Source organism: Crotalus tigris, unplaced genomic scaffold (genome assembly GCF_016545835.1).
Source record: "Crotalus tigris isolate CLP2741 ecotype Arizona unplaced genomic scaffold, ASM1654583v1 scf7180000024514.4999324561:1519799, whole genome shotgun sequence".
Classification (NCBI taxonomy): domain Eukaryota; kingdom Metazoa; phylum Chordata; class Lepidosauria; order Squamata; family Viperidae; genus Crotalus; species Crotalus tigris.
In genome coordinates, this window is record NW_024100687.1 from 374,491 (window position 1) to 398,448 (window position 23,958).

Consider the following 23,958-nt stretch of genomic DNA (forward strand, 5'->3'; position numbering starts at 1 on the left):
GGGATCACATGATCCCAGGATTCTGCAACCGTCAAAAGTACATGCCAGTTGCCAAGCATCCAAATTTTGATCACATGATTGTGGGGATGCTGCGATGGACGTAAGTATGAAAAATGGTCATAAGTCACATTTTTCAGTGCCGTTGTAACTTCGAACGCTCACTAAACGAATGGTTGTAAGCCAAGGACTACCTGCCGCAGTGGATTAGGCTACCATTTTGTGCAAACCTGTGGTGGCTTATTCAGTAACCCAAGATTAATCAATACACGACTTTGTGCAGTGTATGTAAACCAAACGATAAGCAAGAAACTTTCCTGAAGGATCTTTCTATTTCAGCCCATCCTACCTCACAGATTGTAGGGGGATATAACTATGGCAGGGAGCAAATGAATGCTATCTTGAAATGTAGAAGGGAAGACAGCATCAAACTTCAAACAATAGATGATAATCAAGCTATGGGGTGGGAATGAACTGTCAAGAAAGTGTTTGATAATCTTCTTGAATCTCACCTTGCACTATCCCTGCAGGGTAGACTCTGCTGTTGTTTTTATCTTATAAATTTGGTCCCCCCGCACCCTTCTCTTCATGCTCCTGTTCTTAGGCTACAGTGGTTGGTTGAACCTCATGGAAATAGACCCTGATGAGGAAGTGCAAGGAGAAATCCACCTGCAGATGGAGATCATCGGCAGCAGTGCAGCAAAGAAGTTGCGCTGCATTGTGTTTGATGCCAGGTAAGATTAGGGGCCAGGAAAGAGCAGAGGGTCTTGCAAGGAGGCAGCATTGAGAATGTTTAACTCATTGGAGAAAGTAGGGTAAGGAAGAAAGAGAAGATGAGCTTAGAACTCCAAATAACTCTAAATAACTCATGGCCAATTGCTAGTTGAACTGTATGTTTTCCTCCTGTTTTTAAAACCGTTTAAGTCCACATAACAAGCAGTACCTGATTAACTTTGGCTGACCTTAAATACAGTAAGCGAGAGGCGAAGTGGTTAGTAGTTGTATGGAAGACCACCAGAAAATCCTAGAACTGGAGGCCAAAATAGATTTTTAAAAAATTCTGGAAGAAGGCCAAGACAACCCCTACAAAAAGAAAAAGAAGGATAGGAGGTGTCCATGTAAACCAGTGTTTTTTAACCATGGCAATTTTAAACTGAGTGGACTTGCAACTCCCAGAATTCCTCACCCAGCAATACCGATGTGCAGAGTTAGAGTTGAGATCTACTTAAGGAATTCTGTAGCTTCACCCGGTTTTGACTGATCCTGAAACATTCGATAGCTCTATTCCTGTTGATTGAACATCCACAGAAAATCTCAGGATTGAAAAGCTACAATTGTGGGAACAAGATTTCCCAGAGGAAGCCAAGGAAAACCATTTCCATATTTTTGCCCCAAAGACCACATGATCACCAGGAGTGAGGTTCAACTCCATTTCATAGGAGCCTTGAACTATGCCCACTCTAACAGCAGTTTATAACGATCCCAAATTCTACAATTCTCTGTTCCTTTGTTTTGAATTTTTGTTTCCAGTAGGATGGAAACAAATACCAGGAGAAAAACATCAGGCAAATTTTACTCAATTTGGGAAGGTTGTAAAAGAGGATGTTAAAATTTGTTCTTAATGTTATTTTTGTACATTTTAAACATTTTTAGAGTTTTAGAGGAACTCACCAGATTTGTCTTTAGGTGTCATGGTATTTATTCCTTTATATCAGGCAGGTTGCTCCAACCTGGAGGCTCTTAAGACCATGTTAAGTGAGAATTCTGGGAGTTTAATCCATCTTTAGGCCACCACATTGAGACAAGGCTACTGTGAAATATGGGAAGTATCTTAACATACTGCGGTTATCAAATCAGTTCTTAAACTTATTGCCTGTTGATGCATTATGTACCAGATACATTTGATTAGTGTTAATGCATGGCTTAGTATGTTGGGCAAAGTAAGTTTTTTTGGGTTAATTTATAATTTGAGCCTGGGAATAGAATGCATTCTCTCATGAGGTTACATATGCTGTTTAAACCGGGTAAGATTAAAAAGAAAAGGGAAACCCGAAGAGAAATGGGAACATTATCTATCCTAAAAAAAAGTAGTATCCTAAAATAAATTCTAGCATTCTTGAAAATTGCAAAATTAGGGTAAGATTTCAGCTTGATCCTGTTACTGGGGCCTTTGAATGTTCTTTCTTTTAGTTTCCATTTTTTTCTTCCTTCATTGTGGGCGATGTGCAAAATCAAACCTAACCCTGCTTAGCATTAGCAAGATTACCACCTCATTTTCTTTCATGCCACGTCCTGTAATACAAAACAGAGGGTTGTTTACAGCTTCTAATCTAGACTTATTTTACAAGAGCTCTGCTGCCAGAATTTCTTACTCTTAGCTGTGATTTCCACATGTCCTGTTGTTTTCAGGTCTTAAGTTTCCAACTAGCTTTAAACACTCGGCCAAACCTTTCCTGTCTGAGAACATTCTGAGCTGGTATAGCTCTCTTGTTCTATGTGTCCTAACCTCCACAAAAGGAGATTGACAATAAGGAACTGTGCCTAGCAACCTAAAATCAAAGAAATGACCACTAAATCAGCAATTTACAGTATCTGGCTCAGTGTTTCTCAACCTCAGCAACTTGAAGAAGTGTGAATAATCATTCTTGGAATTGAAGTCCACACATCGTAATGTCATTGAAGTTGAGAAACACAAGTCTAGGCCAATCTCTCCCAGTCTGCTGTCTTCTAGCTAAATTGCCTTCCATCTTCACAGGTTTTTAAGAAAAGATTGGACAGCCATTTCTCTGGAATGGTATAGGGCAGGGGTAGGCAACCTTGGCTCTTTTATGACTCATGGACTTCAACTCCCAGAATTCCTGAGTCAGCTGACTCAGGAATTCTGGGAGTTGAAGTCCATGAGTCATAAAAGAGCCAAGGTTGCCTACCCCTGGATAGGGACTCCTGTTTGAGCAGAGGGTTGGACTAGAAGACCTCCAAGGTCCCCTCCAACTCTGTTGTTCTGTTCTGTTCTGTTAAATTCCCAGATGGACATTACTGAGAATTTGGGGAATTTGTCCACATATCTAGAACACATCCTGGGGTTCTGAGTGTTTTGTGGCAGGCTTCTGCCTTAAACCAAAGAAAAATAATTTAAAGACTGGCTACCATAACAAAGCAGACTGTTTTATTAGGGTAAAATTGGAGCAAGGATCGAAAAAGATGAGTTTGACTAGGAAAAAAATGTATAATTTTTTCCCCTTGCTTTCTGCAAGCAAAGGATCTGGCGATACGAATCAGAACTGTGTACTTTTCCATTTCCTTCCTTTTCTTGAGCCTTGGAATCCATCAGGTCACTGCTGGATACAAGCATCCCATATTTTTTCATTAAAATAAAACCCCAGCCTGTAATTGAAGGAAATCACTTTGAAATTACAAGCCGCCTCTGTGAGTAGTGATTTTCTGTTTGGAACGTTACAGAGTATCATCAGGAAGGGGTGAGTGAGAAAAAAGAAAGCGAGGGAGGGCAGTCTCCTTACAGGATGCATGTTATTATTTTCAAAGGCCTTTTGATGGAAATGGCCAAAGAGGTTCTGGAGGAACCACACTGGAGCAGAAAGTTTTGTGCCTTTATTGAAAATTTTACCATTGTTCATTCGTGTTCCATTCTTCTGAACCACACGACTCTCAAAATTCCTCTTTGTTTATTGTCCAAGTAATACAGCTCTCCAGGGCTCCCAGGCAATCTTCCTGTTTTATAGACCTGTGTAATTAGAGTCAGAAAAAAACCTCTTGCAATTAAAAGACCCAGGGGCAATTGGATGGGGTGGGCAAGATAAAACCAAACAGAGTGTGTCTGAACAGTTGCAATCTTTCAAGGGTTCAGAGCTAGAGGGACCTACTGGAAATCACAAGGAAGTCAGGACAATGCTATTTTGTACAGTTACCAAAACAAAACAAAATAAATAATGCTTGCAAGACTAGCAGATTGTTATTTATCTTCATGGAGTTATTGGTATAAGAATTCTCTAGAATGGGGGTCCTCAAACCCTGGGCCACAGTCTACTACTGGGCCATGACCTATTTGCAACCAGGCTGTGTGAACGGTGGGGTGGCGCACATGTGCATGCACAGCTCAACTCGTGCAAGTGGCAGGCTGGTGCGCATGTGTGTGCTCGCAGCTCACACAGCTTGGGGAGAGAGAGGAACCGGGCAACGTGAGTGGCGGGCCGGCACGCATGCAGCTCAACTAGTTGAGCTATGTGTGCATGCGTGTGGATGCTGGCCTGCCGCTTGCATGAGCTAAGTTGCATGTACGGACAGGCCCACCATTCAAGCGGCCCGGTTCCCTTCTCCCCCCCCCCAGCCAGGGTGCCAAGCCACAAAGGTTGGGGACCACTGCTCTAGAAGACTGACTTGCCCTTAGATTTCCTGTATTCTTCAAGAGTGGATATGTCTTCTTGACAGTGTACAAGAATCTGCAGGTGGAAATGTACCAATTTGATTGTGGGTACTGCAAGGTTAAGAGAGCTAGTTTGGTGTAGTGCTTAAGACATCAGATTAGAAACCAGGAGACTGGGAGTTCTAGTCCTGCCTTAGGCACAAAGCCAGCTTTCTCTCAGCCTTAGAAATGAGGCCCTAGCAAACCACTTCTGAAAAACCTTGCCATGGAAACTGCAGGGCCTTGTCCGGGCAGTGTCCCATAATTGGACACAATTTCCAGGTCATATTCAAGGGTTTGCCAGAAGTATATGGCAGACTTTAGTTTTTCAGGACTTGAACATGTCTTAATTTTTTTCATATATTCATGCAAATGGCACCTTCAGCATCTGTAACCTTCCTTCTTCTCTATCCCTTTCCTTCAAGGGATTTAGCTCGGAAAGATCGGAATGGCGCTTCTGATCCTTTTGTCAGAGTCCGCTATAACAGCAAAATTCAGGAGACTTCGGTGAGTTGAGATTGTGGTAAGAAGAAGAAGATGAATCTGAAGTTGATTCTATCCAACTTTGGCTTACAATTTATTAAGGCCCAACATACTACAGGCAGTCTTTGACTTACAGCCACAATTGGGAGCAGAATTTCTATTGGTCAGTTGTTAAGTGAGTCGCACCCAATTTTATGATCATTTTTTCCATAGATTTATTTTATTAGATCTATAAAACTGACTGTTGGAAAGACCTAAGGCAGCTTAAATTAAAAATTCAACAAAAACAAAGTGCAAAAGGTTTTTTAAAACTCAAAACTGTGATGAAAAACATAAAGTTTCAAATCTCATAATTCCCAGTCTGGAGAGATTTGGCTTGCTGGACTAGAAAAAGCATATATAATATACAGAACTCTTGGCAAGCCACACATACTAGATAGATAGATAGATAGATAGATAGATAGATAGATAGATAGATAGATAGATAGATAGATAGATAGATAGATAGATAGATAGATAGATAGATAGATAGATAGATGATCAATGATAGATAGATAGATAGATAGATAGATAGATAGATAGATAGATAGATAGATAATGAGAGAGATATTGTAGATAGACGATAGAGGTAGATGAATGATAGAGATAGATAGATAGATAAATAGATAGATAGACAGATAGATAGAACGCAGACAGAAAGAGAGACACAGAGACAGACAGATAGAGACAGAGAGACAGAGACACAAAAGTATGCCTGTGTGTGTGTGACTGGCCAAAGGTTCTGTTTGCCTACCTAACGGGATCATTAAAAAAGAAAGTTTCTGCTACAACTTCCATTACTATAAGTAGTCCTCGACTTACAATCACAAATGGGACTAAAATGTCCATTGTACGTAAGTTGTTGTGGTCACAAATTGAGTTGGACTGAATTTCACAACATGTTTACAGTGATTGTTAAGCCAATCCAACTTTTCTAACGGGCAGGTTTTGCCAAAAAACTGCAAAAGAAATTTGCATAATCATGTTACCACAGGATGTTGCAACCTGTTGTGAATACAAGGCAGCTGCCAAACAATCGAATTGCAATCATGTGACTGGTGGTCATAAGTAAAGACCATAGTTACTTGTTCCAAGGGTCATCATAACTTTGAAACCCCATGAAACCAATGGTCATATGTTAAGGAGTACTTGTAGGTGCTAATGTTGAGTGGACTGAAATAGGGAAAGGTGTTGCATGCGTCAGGGCTGTGATCTTCCGTAGTGGTTAGCCTCCAAAGATTCATTTAACCAGAACCCCCCATCCATCTTCCCCAGCCAGTGCAATTCTTTATTATGTTAGTGGGGTATATAGAAGTTATAATCTGGCATCATTGGAACATCTCCCATCTTAAGCAGGCTGCCATATCGCTTTTAGGATTTCCCTGATACAGTTAGTCCTTCACTTGCAACCTTCCATTTACTGACTATTCAATGTTACAACAACATGACAAAGGTGATGTGCTATGCTCTGATCATTTTTCACACTTACGACTTTTGCAGCATCCCCATGGCAACTGACTCATAGTTATGATGGTTGCAGTGTCCTGGGGTCATGTGATCACCTTTTGCGGCCTTCCGGCAAGCAAAGTCAATGAGAAAGCCTGAATCACTTAACAGCTGTGTTACTATCTTAACAACTGCAGTGATTCATTTAATAACTGGGGCAAGAAAGGTCATAAAATGGGACAAAACCCACTAAACAACTGCCTTGCTTAGCCACAGAAATGTCGGCCTCAACTGTGTCTGTATGTTGAGGACTACCTGTACAATGGAACTTGCTTCCCCTTTCTTTAGACTCTGCTCTTTCTTCTCTAGGTGATCAAAAAGTCCTGCTACCCCAGATGGAATGAGACCTTTGAGTTTGACCTTGATGAGTCAGCCACAGAAAAGCTCTGTACGGTTGAAGTCTGGGATTGGGATCTTGTCAGCAGGAATGATTTTTTGGGGAAGGTGAGTTGAAAAACAAAAAGGACACACTGAAGGTAGGTTAGCACATCTGAGGAGCAAGGAGGCTGCTCTGTTGAAAGGCTGTCTTGTTTTTACTATATTTAGAAACTCTAACTAGAGATCCGGGAGGAGAGCAATAACCTGAAGTAGCTGCTTGCAAATTCTTGTGACTAATGCAGGGATAGGTTGCCTACCCCTGCACTAAGATATGGGATATAAAGGTCTAAAAATTAAACATGACGGCAGTTGAAATCATCTTGGGTGCTTGTACTGCCTCAAACATAGTGGGCTTCTAGATGATGCTGATGTTTTGTTTCTTTGTTTTTTCACTGTTTCTTCCTTCTTTTTTTCTTAGTACACACCTAAAAGAAAGGATTTTTGATAATAACACTGGGACCTATCTATCAAAAAGCATTAGTAGAGACCCATTGTATAAAGCCATGACTTGCTTTAGCCTGAGTTATTTATTATGTTCCCAAGACCAAACCAGTAAGCTACATAGTGTAATGTGTGAATGGATTCTTATCTTTTAACATTTTGGCAATGCCTGGAAAAATGTCGCTGCGTAATTCATGATGAGTCACAGCACCACAAAGCAGACTGTCTTCCTTTGTTACTAGATCACTGCAGAGTCATCTTTACCGTTTATTTATTAGATTTATTTGCTACCCATCTTGGCTCCAATCAACTCTTATTGTTAAGCATGGTAGGGAGTGAACTGGGGCCAGACCCCCTTCCCTGCCCTCCCCACATGCTCTTAAGAGGCTCCCTGGCCATTTGACTCATTAAGAGGATCCTCAGGATGAGACACTGTGAGTTGGCTGGGCCACCTGCCTGCACCTTTTATGAAGGCACCTTGTAAAATTGTAAAATGAGGGGGTCTGCCAGGAAAGGGGGTTTGTGTGAGAGAGATGGGTGTTTCAGTTTTGGGCAATGGATCCTCTTGACCACACTAGGCACTGGATGCAAATCAGTGACAAAACAGATGTACTTATTTCTTGATTTATGCAGCCACCCATCTCACATACATAATTTTGGGCTGCTTTTGAGGATAAAACACAAGCAATAAATACAAACAATAAACATAAATAATAAACTCAAACAACCGTTGCTTGCGTGGACACAAGCACGCACTTTGTATCGGGTCAAGATGGTGATGATGTTGATGACAACGATGATGACTTTTTTAAAAAAGAAAAAAAAACTTCCAACGAAATCAATTTGGCTTCACAGGTTCACATTTTTTTCTTGCAAAGTTAAAGAAGTGGTTTGATATTCAGTCTCCCTGGATGGTTTTTCAGACATCCTACAACAGGGGTCCCCGTGGACTGGTACCGAGCCATGGCATGCCAGCAACTGGTCCGCACAAACAAGCAAAGCCCCATCTGTGGGATGCAGGCAGCACACTAAACCATACACTCTCCGATCCATGGAAAAACTGTTCTCCACAGAACCGGTCCCTGGTGTCCAAAAGGTTGGGGACCTCTGTCCTACAACATCCCCCTGAATACTAACCAGGCCTGACTTTTGCTGAAGTTCTTAGCCCAAATAAGGTTGACCATGTGCTACCATCTACTGGGTTATTGTTATTACTGCAAATATACCCTCCCAATCCTCCTAAAGCAAATGATTTTTCAAACTTTGCAACTTTATTGTGGACTTCAAGTCCCAGAATTCTCCAGCCAGCTGGATGCTGGAGGAATTCTGGGAATTGAAGTCCACACATCTTAAAGGTGTCAAGTTTGAAAAACATTATCTCAAAACATTCAAGCCATATGAATAGAAAAACAGTGAATATTATTTTGAAAGAAACCAAAATCACACTTTACAGAGGCTCTTAAAGGGTACTTGATGGCGGTGACTTGGAACGGGGAAAATCTTTCATAGAGGCTGATTCCTGCCTTTTCCCCTGTCCGTTCAGGGAATCTTGTGAATGGGACAATTGATAATAGTTAATTTGCTAGGACTCTATACTAGCCCTGCCTTGAAAAGTAGGATGCACCTTTTTGCCTCCATGGCATGTCCTCTACTACTCAACTTCCTCCCATCCCAAGAATTAACATGGAAGAAACAATTGGGATATGGCTTATCCCATCACCTACTTGCTACTTGATCACTGGATCTTGGATGGTTAACATCTTTGAAGGCCCACCAACTCCTCTGGACATTTCTTTCTGATCTGCAGGTGGTATTCAATGTCCAAAGGCTGAAGGCCGTCCAGCGAGAAGAAGGATGGTTTTTGCTCCGCCCAGACAAATCCAAGGCAAGATTGGATGAGTAAGTCTTAATTCTCAGTGCTCACCAGGCTATCAATGGAGAAATGAAAATTAGGAGCATCTTGGAAGTTTAGGGGGATTTCCTCAAAAATGTTGGAAGTTGCCTTACAGTGTCTTGAGCTGATTCATCTTGTCTACTTTTATTTAGAGTTATTTTTTTTTTGTCTGGTTAGTTAATTTTGCCCTAATAGAAGTGCCTGAGATCAACTTTGCTCCTTTTGAGAATAATTGTGGAGATGCTTATGAGAAATATTCCATGAGATCATCCACAATAGATCCTTAAAAACTGAAATATGTCTACCATCCCCAAATCCCCTAGGTAGTAACCAACGTATAAGGTATATCTAATATCCTTATTTTTTCCCTGTATTTCAGAGGGAATCTAGGTTCCTTACACCTCCAGGTACAGCTTCGGGATGAAATGGTTCTGCCATCCATCTACTACCAGCCTCTTGTGGAGCTGCTGTGCCAGGAAGTTAAAGCAGGGATAAAGGTGAGACAGAAAAACAGAATAGCAGAGTTGGAAGGGACCTTAGAGGTCTCCTAGTCCAACCCTCTGCTCAGGCAGGAGACCCTGTACCATTTCAGACAAATACTTGTTCAATTTTTTCTTAAAAACTTCCAGTGTTGGAGCACCCACAACTTCTGGAGGCAAGTCCTTCCACTGATTAAGATCCTTGTATCATTCTTGTCCCTGGAGAAGGAGTGGTTGGGAGTCCCCAGTTCTTATTCCAAAGATTTCTTATGATCCTCGGGTGATCATAGACCAGGTAGCTCTCTCATGCTAACCTAGTTCACAACAGAACCCCACCATTAGGCAGAGTGAAGTGCTGGCGTTGTGATTCTGGGGAAAGAGGCAACAAGCACAGTTCTGTAGCTGTTCCATCTGAACCTCCCAGTCACTCTCTTGAAGAATATAGTTCTTCAGGCCACACAGTCTTTTCTGAACCTCCTAAGCTGGCTGGCTCACTGCACTCAGGAGTGGTGGTGGATCCTCTCTTATTGCTAATACTGTATTAAAACAAAATTGAGCTGTGGAACAAAGGGCCATGTTTGAATCATGGCAACTGGAGTACTTTTCTTTTGTTTGAAACATTTTGCTGCTTATCAGGCTTCTTTGTTGATAAAGATTCTCAGACTAAAGAAGCTGCTTTGATAAGCTGCAAAACGTTTCAAACCAAAAAAGAAAAGAAGTCCAGTTGCCACGATTCAACTTCTGGATAACTCTGTGTGGATGACTGAGACTCTTCATCAATGTTTCATCTTTTGCCTTAAGCAGGAAAATATCTTTGGCTCCTATTTATGACTCTTGTGTGGCTTGGAATGGAAGGCAGCTGAACAAAGACTGTGTATGTAATATAATGTGCTCAATAAAACAGACAATGCAGAAGATTATGTTCAAAGGGACACATCAAGTTTTTATGAAAAATACTCCCTCCCCTTCTGAAACAATGCGCATTAACTTCTCCATGAAATGTATTTCCTCTGCCCACACTCTTCTCCTTACAGAACCAGAAAGGGCACTTAATAACCCTGATTGATGAGACCACAACAGCTGAATGTAGACAGGAACTTGCCGTCAACCTGGTCAAGCTCTTCCTGGGCCAAGGCTTGATTAAAGAGTTCTTGGACCTCCTGGTCAAACTGGAGCTGGACAGAACCTGTAAGGACCAGGGCAGGAGGGAAGGGGTTTATACTTTGATTTTGTGCATGGGTGGGAGGGAGGGAGGGGAGGGTCCCTTTGAGTCAGTGTTAACTCCTGGTGACTGCTTGGATAAGTTCCTGCCATTTGGTTGGTGTGTGTGTCTGTGTGATTGGGGATGTTGATTTTGTTTTGATTGTTCTTCTTGTTAATGAAACCATGGATATCTTAATACTGCTTTTGTCACATAAATTGCCAAGAGTTCATTCTGATTTTCATGGGCTATATATGTAATAAATTAAATACCATGAATGGTGAGATGTAGGTTCAAAGAGGCTAGCCCAGGGGTAGGCAACCTTGGCTCTTTTATGACTCGTGGACTTCAACTCCCAGAATTCTTGAGCCAGGCATGCTGAGGGGAAAAGGAAAGGTTTCCAAGCTGAGCTATGCTGGCTCAGGAATTCTGGGAATTGAAGTCCATGAGTCATTAAAGAGCCAAGGTTGCCTACCCCTGGGCTAGACCAATAGCTAAACTAGTAGCATTAAGTAGTTTGTGATTCAGTGTGATATTTTAATGTGTAGCATGTAAACCAGGACACTATGTTAAACCTTTTTTTCCCCATTTTGGTACGTCATATTATATGAGCTATATAACACATTTTCTCAACCTGGGTGTAAAGCATTTTGTGTAAATACAGCCAATGGACATGCTAACCCTGTCCAACTATTAATTGTCTGTCCTATCTTGTCTTTTAATTCCAACACGTATTGTGATCGTTTTAGTTGTGGTCAAACTCCTTTGCATTCAATTTGGAATTGTCAAGGTATTTAGAAGCTTTCTGGGTGGGCAGGATGGGTAGCAAAAGCTAAGGAAAAGAATGCAAAGAGGAGAGAATATCTGAAATAAGATATAAAGGGAAGAGAGCGATCAATATGAAAAAGAGGGAAGTCTTCCGAATTGGCAAAAAAGTCTTTGAAAGCCAGTGATGGCAAAGATAAATATCATATTCATTTCAGACAATCATTTTTGCTATTCTATTATCTAAGCCAGGGGTAGGCAACCTGGGCTCTTTTATGACTCGTGGACTTCAACTCCCAGAATTCCTGAGCCAGCACGGCTCAGCTTGGGAACCTCTCCCTTTCCCCTCAGCATGGCTGGCTCAGGAATTCTGGGAGTTGAAGTCCACGAGTCATAAAAGAGCCAAGGTTGCCTACCCCTGATCTAAGAGAAAGATATAGCCGAATCAAAGAAGACAGCCAATGAAAGAGGCCTTGACTCTTTCAAGGGTTAAAATGTAATAGCAAGTCATCCTGTTTTTTTCATAAGACAAGATGAAAGGGTATATAGTTCAGTGACCAATCATAAACCACTATCTGTGTTTCAGTTGAACCCAACACGTTGTTTCGGAGCAACTCTCTAGCTTCTAAGTCTATGGAGTCATTTCTGAAGGTACTTTTGGGGGGTTCTGTCTTCCTTCTATGACGGGTGGTGGGAGGCTCTTTCTGCCAGTTCCTGATTATGAAGCTAATCTAATCTCTCCCTAATCTCTGACTTTGTAGGTGGCAGGTATGCAATACCTCCATCGAATCCTTAGGCCATCAATTAACCGAGTGTTTGAAGAGAAGAGATACATCGAACTAGATCCCAACAAAGTGGAAAGCAAAGAGATCGGGTAGGAAGAAGGAAGGAGCTAGAGTGGGGAGGCCTCTCTGTGAAGGAGAGACTTATAGTGAAAGGGTTTTTGAGCCAGTGGACACAAAACCCTGAGAAGGGGTTGTGGATGCTTTCACAAAATGGCAGCACTTATGAGCATTATCAGTCACAATCCTCCCATTTACCAGAATGCAAACTGGGGTGGGGGTTGGGGCCTCTTGTTCTCCAAGATTGCTATTTTCCATCCCAGGTTCTTCAAAAATGGCTGATTTGATTCGCATTCTGGGAAATAAAGTTGGTGTGTTTCTTTGAAATACTGTAAGCCAGTTTCAATTTTAAATATATTTTAAATTAGAATAATAGTTTTGTTTTTTGTTTTTTTAGAAAAAATCAAGTACGGCAAGAAATCTTGATTTACCAGCATGTTAGTGCCTAAGACAGAAAGAAAGTTCTATCAGTGTCAGACATTGAAATTCTTTACCTGGATGCTGTTCAGGCATAAAAAATGCAAAGTACGGAGGATTTATATAATTATGCATAATAAAAACCAGACCTGCTTATCAAGGAAATAAAGTAGATCTCGAATCCTAGTGGTTGCTAGAGGTGATTCTCATTGTCTTATTGCTTGAGGTGTTGTGATTAAAACATATATCGGGTAACATAATTTTAGAACATTTGAATTTTCTGGCTAGTAGACAAGTTACATTGAGTATTCCACTGACACTTTGAATATGGAATGGCCTTGCTTCCTTCACAATATTTATAGTGACTCTATAGAATGAATGAATGAATGAATGAATGAATGAATGAATGAATGAATGAGAAAGATTCAATAGATAGATAGATAGATAGATAGATAGATAGATAGATAGATAGATATGGATGGATGGATGGATGAATGGATGAATGGATAGATGAGAGAGAGATATTGTAGATAGATGATAGAGGTAGATAAATGATAGAGATAGATAGATAGATAGATAGATAGATAGATAGATAGATAGATAGATAGATACTATAGATAGATAGATGAGAGAGGTAGATGAGAGAGAGAGAGACTGTAGATAGATGATAGAGGTAGATAAATGATAGATAGATAGATAGATAGATAGATAGATAGATAGATAGATAGATAGATAGATAGATAGATGAGAGGGGTAGATAGATGAGCGAGAGAGACAGATACTGTAGATAGATGATAGAGGTAGAGAGACAGATAGATAGATAGATAGATAGATAGATAGATAGATAGATAGATAGATAGATAGATAGATAGATAGATGAGAGAGAGAGAGAGAGAGAGAGAGAGAGACAGACAGATGCTGTAGATAGATGATAGAGGTAGATAAATGATAGAATAGATAGATAGATAGATAGATAGATAGATAGATAGATAGATAGATAGATAGATAGATAGATAGATAGATAGATAGATGCGCATTTTTAGAGCATCCAGAGAGGAAGTAAGACAATACCAATCTATCTAGGATGAACCAGCAAAGACTTTTTCCCACATTTAATTAGTATGTTTACTTTTCTGAAAAATATGGTGAATTGTGTCATTGTTTCTTAAGTAGTCATTTCCTATTCTTCCAATAAGTCAGTATTAATTAGCAATTTCTCTGCATTGTTTTTCTCCTTAAATATATGTAGCTACAGGAGGAAAATATTTGGAAATAAAGCCTGGCTACCTGGTTGAAGAACCAGCACCAGTTCTACTAGAGCTGCAGCTAAGGCAGTGTTTCTCAACTTTAGCAACTTTAAAAGGTCTGGGTTTCAACTCCCAGATTTCCAGATGGCCTGCTAGCTGGGGAATTATGGGAGTTGAAGTCCATTCAAATTAAAATTGCTAAGGTTAAGAAAAACTGATAAAGAGCCTCCTCCGATTCTAATGATAGCAATAGCACTTAGACTTATATACCGCTTCACAGTGCTTTAGAGCCCTCTCTAAGCGGTTTACAGAGTCAGCATATTGCCCCCAACAATCTGGGTCCTCATTTTACTGACCTGGGAAGGATGGAAGGCTGAGTCAACCTTGAGCCGGTGAGAATCGAACTGCCGAACTGCTGGCAGTCGTCAGTCAGCAAAATTAGCCTGCAGCAAAATTCTAGCCACTGCGCCATTGAAGATGTAATCAATCATTCACCAGCTACTCGCCATCAAACTGATGGGCTATTTGTGCTTTCAGAGCATGAAGCAGCCATTTTGAATGTGACATCAATCTGATTGGATACTGCATTTTGAGTAATCCAACATGGCTCTGAATGGCACGCAGGGAGTTCTGAGTTATTTCATTATTTTTGTTTCTTGCTCCAGATGCTCTAGCCTTCACCGGATCCACAGTGAAAGTGAGGTGATCCAGCAGAGCGGCCAGCTCCTTCAGTCCTATCTGACTGACCTACTGAACACCATCACCAGGTCTGCCAAGATGTGTCCTCCTGTCATCCGTGCCACTTTTCAGCTACTTTTCAAAAGAGTTGGAGAACGGTTCCCCGAGGAGAAAAATCAGGTCAGTTGGGCAGCATTCTTCTAACTCAACCTCGGTCCCCTCCCAGGAATGTGGGATTATAATTTTGTAAATTCTTTGCAATTAAAATTCTTTTGTAACTCTTCTGCTTCTTTGTCAGGTAAGGCAACTTGTTAGATCTTGTGGGAAGAAAAGCCGCGGGATCTTACAGTCCCATCCAGCAGGGATTTGAATGCTAAGGAAGGGCTAGTTTCATTTTTAGTTTTGTTATCTTATTCCTACCACTCTCCTTTTCTCCAAGATGATAAACTGAGAGATTTGGTATTGCCTGTCAGATTGTTTTTGTCCTTGGTCTGTTCCCATCCCTTTTCAAAAACTGTATCCTTCTGCACCTGCAGAATGTGAAGTTCATTGCCATCACCAGCTTCCTCTGCCTACGATTCTTCTCTCCAGCCATCATGTCCCCCAAACTCTTCCACTTACGGGAGAAGCACGCCGATGCTCACACCAGCCGGGCTCTGCTTCTGCTGGCCAAGGTAAGACCTGGTCCCAGAAGAAATGCTCTTAATGGCCCAATGATGTCCAAAAGGGGTCCTTTTCTGACTCTTGTCAAGTGTCCCTGCTCTCTTTTCTAATGTCTTATTTCATCTCAACTTGCTTGCCTTCTCCTTCCCTTCCCTTCCCCTTCCCCCTCCCCTCCTCTGCCCTGTCCTGCCCTGCCCTCCCCTCCCCTTCCTCCAAGCATGACTCCTGATTGGATAGTGCAGAGTGGCTTTTTAAATCTCAATCCCCTTAATCCCAACATTCTCTTCGCTGCAAACCATGCTGGTTTTCTCTCAATCTGGGTGAAGTTTGTTCTTGAGTTGTGGTGACTTGTTCCGATTTTCTGCTGGGCCAGGCTGTCCAAAACGTGGGGAACATGGACACAAGCATCAGCCGCACCAAGGAAGCATGGATGGCCCCTCTGCAAGCCACCATTCAACGTGGTGTTGCCCAGATGAAGCTGTTCATCCTGCAGTTAATTGACATTGAGGAGAAAGAGGGTAAATGCTTGATAAAGTCAAACAAATTAAGAAATGTTCTGGTTACTACAAGCGGCAGAGTGCTTTCTCTGATCCACCAGCCGGATGGTGGTTTACTGGTATCTGAAATTTAGTGCCTTATCCCATTTCTTTCTTAGCATGGCAGCCCTCAACTTTTGACCATTTGCTTAACAACAGTTCAAAGTTATGACAGTCTCAGAAAAAAAGTGATCTACAGTCCTTTTGTATGTATGTTGTGATACCACATGCATATACAAAGGGTGCAGGGCTTGTCTCCCAAGGACAAAGGCAAAGCTGATGACCAAAATAGCAAACTCTTGTGGATGACCCTGGTTTCCCACCCTTGGTGTCATCCAAAGAGGGAAGGGCAGCAAAGCTGGATGACTTCACTAATGGCTTTGAGTAAGACACTTTGCAGGGACTTCCCTAGTTTATAAGTAGGACTGGGGTTAGCAATGAGGGCAGCAGATTATATCTCATGATTTTCTGGCAACTTGTATTATTACTATTGTTGTTGTTGTTATTTCACGCTCATTCAAAACACATGCACATATTTTGTGTTGACTGCTGTGAATGTTGAATTACAGAATTAGACCTGCAGAAGCCCATTTCCCTGCAACCTCAGGTTGTAAAAGAGGGGTACCTCTTCATCCACAAGGCAAGAAGCAAGGGGCCTCTCCTCTCGTTCTCCTTCAAGAAGTTCCATTTCTCATTAACGCATGAGGCTCTCACCTGCGCCAAGACACCCAACTCCAAGGTAGGTAAAGGACAGAGACTGGCCACCACCTGAGGCTCTGGCCATGTTCCTTGTTGAAATCACTTCTCTTGAAACCCTCTATAAGTTGGGGAGTCCAAGGAAGGAGTGCCCATGAAGGCTAGCCAGTCATCACAGAAGCTAGGTCTCTCCCCTGAAGCAGCAACCAAATGGCCAGGCTCAAATTAATAATAATAATAATAATAATAATAATAATAATAATAATAATAATAATAACAAACAAACAAGAAAAACAAACAAACAGTGCACCAGAAAAATGGAAGGTTAGACTAGAAAATAAGATCAGCAAGTTAAGATCACATGCAAGCAAGCTAGAACAGATGAAAGAAAAGAAGCTGAAGAACAAGAAGACCAAAGAATACCTAATCAAGAAATACCACTTAGAAACAAGGAAGATCAAGGAAGCACTGGAAATAATAAAGCAACAAATAACAGCTATAGCCAGGAAAATCAGTAGATATGAAGCTCGAATTGCAAACTATAGGCAGAACCTCCAATTTCAATCCAATCAGAAACGTTTCTACCAATCCATCAATGGAGAAACTGCAAGGAATCAGTCAGTACCTGACAAGGAAGAAACAGTGCAATTCTGGAAGCAGGTATGGGATAACCCAAAGAAATACAACAAGGATGCAGCTTGGTTAAAAGAAGTGGATGCAAATAAAACAGAAGTTGAAATGAAAGAACTAGTAATAACAACAAAAATGGTAGAAAAAAGAGCAAAGAAAATCAAAAATTGGTCAGCACCAGGTGAAGATGAACTGCATGGGTTTTGGTTGAAACATCTAACTGTTATACACCCACTCATTGCCAAGCAATTCAACAATATACTACAAGGAGGAGAAATTGAAAAGTGGCTAACAACTGGGAAAACCTACCTAATAATGAAAAATCCAGCAAAAGGGGCAACACCAGGTAACTACAGGCCAATTACCTGCTTACCAACAACTTTCAAATTACTAACTGGTGTGGTAGCTGATGCAGTACAACAGCATCTAGTTGAAAACAATCTCTTTCCACCTGAGCAGAAAGGAAACCGCCCCAATAGCAGAGGAACAAAAGATCAACTCCTAATAGACAAAATGATCTTGGAAAACTGCAAGAGAAGGAAGACCAACCTGAATGTGGCATGGATTGACTACAAAAAGGCATTTGACTCTCTGCCACATGATGGATAATCAAGTGCCTAGAAATAACAGGAGTCAGTAGAAACATCAGAAAATTTGTGCAAAGATCGATGGCACAATGGAAGACACAGTTGCAGATCAATGGTGAGAGGCTGGGAGAGGTTAATATCAAGAGAGGAATATTTCAAGGAGATTCATTATCACCATTACTATTTGTTATTGCACTGTTTCCTCTGTCAACAATACTGAATAACTCAGGACATGGCTATCAAACATCAAAAACATCTGCCAGACTATCCCACCTCCTTTATATGGATGATCTGAAGCTGTATGGAAAAACATCATCTGAAATAGAATCGCTGCTCAACACTGTCCGTATATATAGCCAAGATATTGTAATGGAGTTTGGCTTGGACAAATGTGCCACACTTACTATCAAACAAGGAAAAATAGTGAAAACTGAAGGAATCAAGATGCCCCACGAAAATAACATTAAGAGTCTGGATGAGGAAGAGTACTACAAATACTTGGGTATCCTTCAAGCTGACAACATCAAGCACACTGAAGTCAAGAAAAAGATTAGAGGTGAATACATCAAGAGAGTGAAGAAGATCTTAAAGTCCAAACTCAATGGAGGAAATACCATAAAGGCAATCAACACCTGGGCAATCCCAGTCATTAGGTACACAGCTGGAATAGTGGACTGGACTCAAGCAGAACTAAAAGCAATGGATAGGCAGACCAGAAAAATAATGACAATGAATCATGCCCTTCATCCACGCAGTGACATTGATAGACTTTATCTACCAAGGCAAATAGGTGGGCGTGGAATGCTACAAGTACATCAGATGGTTGAAGAAGAAAAAATGGCTTTGGAAGAATATCTGAAGAACAATGATGAAGATGCACTGAAATTAGTATATCAGGAAGGCTTACTAACTACTGGAGAGACCAAACTGGCCTACAAGAAAGACCAAATGAAGAACAGAATAGAGGCATGGGAAGACAAAGCACTACATGGCCAATACATTAAAAAAATAGCTGGGAAAGCAGATAATAACAAGACCTGGCAATGGCTAAGAGCAGGAAAATTGAAGAAAGAGACCGAGGGACTAATTCTGGCTGCACAAGACCAAGCCTTAAGGACAAATGCATACAAAGTCAAAATTGAGAAGACAGCAACAGACAGTAAGTGCCGCCTATGCAAAGAAGCTGAAGAAACAGTGGACCACTTGGTAAGCTGTTGCAAGAAGATTGCACAGACTGATTACAAGCAGCGGCATGACAAAGTAGCAACAATGGTGCATTGGAAGATCTGCAAAAAATATCATTTGCCTGTAAGCAAAAACTGGTGGGATCATAAAATAGAGAAAGTCATAGAAAATGATAAAATTAAACTGCTCTGGGACTTCAGAATTCAAACAGACAAGCACCTGCAACATAACACCCCAGACTTAACAATTGTCGATAAGAAAGACAAAAAAGTCTGGATAGTGGACGTGGCAGTGCCTGGAGACAGCAGAATAGACGAGAAAGAACTGGAGAAGATAACAAAATACAAAGACCTACAAATAGAAATAGAAAGACTGTGGCAAAAGCAAGCAAGGGTAGTACCAATAGTAATAGGCTCCTTGGGTGCAATCCCAAAACAACTGGAGCACCACTTGAACACCATTGGCATTGACAAATTCGCTATTAGTCAATTGCAAAAGGCGGCCTTATTAGGAACTGCTTCCATCCTGCGACGATACCTGTAATACCATCAAACATCCACATCTGCCTATCCCAGGTCCTGGGTAAGGACTCGATAGGTAGACAAAATGCCAAATCCAGTCTGAACATCTGGCTGACTGTGCGATGATCGATAATAATAATAATAATAATAATGGATCATCGCACAGTCAGCCAGATGTTCAGACTGGATTTGGCATTTTGTCTACCTATCGAGTCCTTACCCAGGACCTGGGATAGGCAGATGTGGATGTTTGATGGTATTACAGGTATCGTCGCAGGATGGAAGCAGCTCCTAGTAAGGCCGCCTTTTGCAATTGACCAATAGCGAATTTGTCAATGCCAATGGTGTTCAAGTGGTGCGCCAGTTGTTTTGGGATTGCACCCAAGGAGCCTATTACTATTGGTACTACCCTTGCTTGCTTTTGCCACAGTCTTTCTATTTCTATTTGTAGGTCTTTGTATTTTGTTATCTTCTCCAGTTCTTTCTCGTCTATTCTGCTGTCTCCAGGCACTGCCACGTCCACTATCCAGACTTTTTTGTCTTTCTTATCGACAAGTGTTAAGTCTGGGGTGTTATGTTTCAGGTGCTTGTCTGTTTGAATTCTGAAGTCCCAGAGCAGTTTAATTTTATCATTTTCTATGACTTTCTCTATTTTATGATCCCATCAGTTTTTGCTTATAGGCAAATGATATTTTTTGCAGATCTTCCATTGTTGCTACTTTGTCATGCTGCTGCTTGTAGTCAGTCTGTGCAATCTTCTTGCAACAGTTTACCAGGTGGTCCACTGTTTCTTCAGCTTCTTTGCATAGGCGGCACTTACTGTCTGTTGCGGTCTTCTCACTTTTGACTTTATATGCATTTGTCCTTAAGGCTTGATCTTGTGCAGCCAGAATTAGTCCCTCGGTCTCTTTCTTCAATTTTCCTGCTCTTAGCCATTGCCAGATCTTGTTGTTGTTATTATTATTATTATTATTATTATTATTATTATTATTATTATTAAGTTGAAAGGGACCTTGGGGGTCATCGAGTCCAACCCTCTGCTCAGGCAGGAAACCCTATACCATTTCGGACAAATGGCTGTCCAATCTCTTCTTAAAAACTTCCAATCCTACTTTGGACACGTTAGAGCTGTGATGGCGGAGTGGTTAGAATACAGTATTGCAAGCTCACTCTGCCTACTGCCACGAGTTTGATCCTGATGGGCTCGAGGTTGATCCTTCCAAGGTGAGCAAAATGAGGACCCAGATTGTTGGGGGCAATTTGCTGACTCTGTAAACCACTTAGAGAGGGCTGTAAAGCACTATGAAGCGGTATATAAGTCTAAGTGCTATTGGTATTGCTATTATGTGAAGGCTGATCTCTCTGGAAAAGGTATCATTGTTGGGAAAGATGGGAGGGAAGAGAAGAAGAGGATGCTGAGCTGCAAGGTGGATGAATTCAGTTGCCGTGGCAATGGAGATTTAAAAAGACCAGGTTAGAGATAGATAGATCATTGTGGATATAATCTACCTACGTAGTCACTAGGAGTCAACAACAACTTGATGGCACATAATCAATGAAATCTTTGAGGCCCTTGAAGCAATGTAGTATAAGAACGTTGGACTAGGAGTGTGGAGGCTTGAATTCATGGTGTGATTTTGGACATTGTGCTGAAGAAGAATAACTTTCAAGCAAGCTCAGAATTTAATTGATCGTTAGCAATGGAATATGACAGTGCAATAGTACAATTTTCTTCTATAGTGGGAAGAATATTTCTGGATGGCCAACAGCCAGACTTAATGTTTTCAATGGCAATGATTTGGGTGTAGCTTTATGTGTTTTGGGGGATGTGGTGGCTCAGTGGTTAAAGATATTCGGTGCACCTCGGTATATAGTCACACTGACCACATGATCACGGAATTATCTTTGGACAACGCCAGCTCCCTCAGCTAAGAAATAAAGATGAACACCATCCCTAGAGTCAGATGTGACTAGATAGGGAAACCTTTACCTTTTTAAGTGTTTTCCGTTTGAGGGAAACTTTAGAAGAGGATTTGTCAAATTCATATATTTATGGGATTTTCTTTCAGAAAAGCTCCTTCGTGCCACTGACTAGCATCCGGGCAGCTGAGAAGGTAGAGGAGAAGAGTTTTGGCATCTCCCATGTCATGCAGATCGTCTACACTAACGATGCTGGGCAAGAAGACACAGTTTACCTGCAGTGCAAGGTGGAGACACAACAAGTCACATTTTGCTTGGATGGGGAGGGAGAAGCAAGAATTCATGTGGGTGACTGCATGACACAAGTTGTATTGGTAGATACGACATGCCACTTGTTTTGTGAGATGAGCAGCTATATAAATCAGACAAACAAATGCAAAGAATCCAGCAGTTTCTCACATCTGCAAACCTGAGAGATGCTTTCAAATAAAATGCAAGGGAATCAAAATGTTTTAAGGAGAAACAAACATGCACCCCATTGATACTTTGCCCCAGCAGGTGTAGCACCTGGCCATCTTGGTTTGGATTTAGAAGCTAAGCAGAGTCAGGTCTGGTAAATACCTGGAAGGAAAACCACTAGGAAATCTCAGGGCTGTAGTCAAAATGTCCCCAAAGAAGACAGCAGGAAACTAATTTCATTCTGCTATCAAGAAAAGTATGGATGTATCAATGATTTCACCAGGAGATGAATTTAAGTTGAAAGACACTTTTTGTGAGAGTTTAACAACAGCATAGGCCTGGGTTCTTCATACTTGGCCCTTTTATGACTTGTGGACTTCAACTTCCAGAATTCCTCAGCCAGGCATGCTGGCTGAGAAATTCTGGGAGTTGAAGTCCACAAGTCATAAAAGGGCCAAGTTTGAAGACCCCTGGCATAGGCCTTATTTGGATCATGAGAATGATCCAGCATCAGTTCAATTTAGCTAATTTGGGATGACTCATTGATGGTGTTTCAGTTAGGATTAACACCACCATGGAAAGATTTGACTGCAGTAGATGAAAAGAAGTGATCACAAAGGCAGAATACCAAGAGAAGTTCCATTTTTGCAGTTCCTCTCCAGGTCTTTGTCTTGGTAATGACTGATAACAAGGCCATGTAGCCCTCCAATAAGTAGTTAACATACCATGAAAGGAATTTATTCAATTAAATTAATTTAGCCCCATCCACCTCAAAAAGGAAAGGATTTGTCTCTAGCTAATTATAATCTTCTTTGAACATTGGGTCAATTAAATGCAGTTGAGATAACCTATATTAGGCATTGACATTTAATTAGACCATGAAACCATTGTATCAAGTAAATTTGGAAAACAAATGAATCAGGTGAATCATGTGTGAATCAGGTTGTAATTCCATTCTATATTTGCATTTTATCATTGGTTAATTTTAATATGCATGTTTTAGTATCAACTATGGTTCAAGCATCCTGTTACATTTCTATTCTCTCATGTACGGATGTCACAATGAACAAGACTGAAGGTCAAATGGATCTTTTAAGGGAATTGAAACAACTCAACATTGGCTTCCTGACTTTTATGTCCAGTCTGCTTTCTATTGACTTGCAGTGTACAGCACAGGAAAAACCACAGCCTGGGTCTGTTTCCCTGATTGTAGGGCAGAAAAGAGGGGAATATGAGCCGAGGTGACGCAGCAGTTAGAGTGCAGTACTGCAGGCCACTTTAGCTGACTGTGTTCAGCAGGTCAGCGGTTCAAATCTCACCGGCTCAAGGTTGACTCAGCCTTCCATCCTTCCGGGGTAGGTAAAATGAGGACCCAGATTGTTGGGGGCAATGTAAATATATATATACATTGCTTACTGGTGTACACCACTTAGAGAGTGCTTGCACTTAAAGCGGTATATAAGTTTCATAAATAAATAAATAAATAAATAAATAAAATATGTTAAAGGCCCTGGCTACATCTGGTCAGAAGAATCCACGGCATTAATGTCTTTCTGCCTTGCCTTGGTTTACAGTGTGTGAATGAGCTGAGCCAGTGGCTCTCAGCCTTACGGAAAGTCTGCGGGAACAACGTGGGAATGCTATGCTCCTATCATCCAGGGGTTTTCAGAGGAGAAAAATGGAGCTGCTGCCACCAAAAGGACAAAGCAGGTATTGCATCCTTTGGCAACACTACTGTATTGCCCTTGATATTTCCCATATCTCTGGGCGTGGGTATGTATATCACAATGTTTTCTCCTTAAGTTTATTTTAATATGTATCAAGATATAGAGTGCTTTTAAAAAAAGAAAAACTATCCAAAGTATAGAAAAGAAAAATGTACAGCTACTCCTTGTGTAATGATCGCTACTTACAACCCGGTTCCAGAATTCCCGCCTCCCCCCCCCACACACATGGTCATGTGATTGCATTTTG

At 41.1% G+C, this 23,958-nt stretch overlaps 1 protein-coding gene across 7 annotated transcripts in view; it reads left to right on the top strand.

Moving 5' to 3' along the window:
* Positions 1-23,958, top strand: part of RASA4B (RAS p21 protein activator 4B) — a 73,052-nt gene that overhangs the window by 42,290 nt on the left and 6,804 nt on the right. For all 7 annotated transcript variants that reach the window (XM_039333978.1, XM_039333985.1, XM_039333983.1 and 4 more), the window contains 14 exons: positions 602-731; positions 4,843-4,924; positions 6,755-6,889; positions 9,072-9,163; positions 9,538-9,655; positions 10,672-10,825; positions 12,190-12,254; positions 12,365-12,477; positions 14,775-14,967; positions 15,324-15,461; positions 15,824-15,968; positions 16,556-16,725; positions 21,675-21,812; positions 23,559-23,694. In XM_039333978.1, the coding sequence (XP_039189912.1) occupies positions 602-731; positions 4,843-4,924; positions 6,755-6,889; positions 9,072-9,163; positions 9,538-9,655; positions 10,672-10,825; positions 12,190-12,254; positions 12,365-12,477; positions 14,775-14,967; positions 15,324-15,461; positions 15,824-15,968; positions 16,556-16,725; positions 21,675-21,812; positions 23,559-23,694 (1,809 nt within the window). The remainder of the gene's footprint in view (positions 1-601; positions 732-4,842; positions 4,925-6,754; positions 6,890-9,071; positions 9,164-9,537; positions 9,656-10,671; positions 10,826-12,189; positions 12,255-12,364; positions 12,478-14,774; positions 14,968-15,323; positions 15,462-15,823; positions 15,969-16,555; positions 16,726-21,674; positions 21,813-23,558; positions 23,695-23,958) is intronic.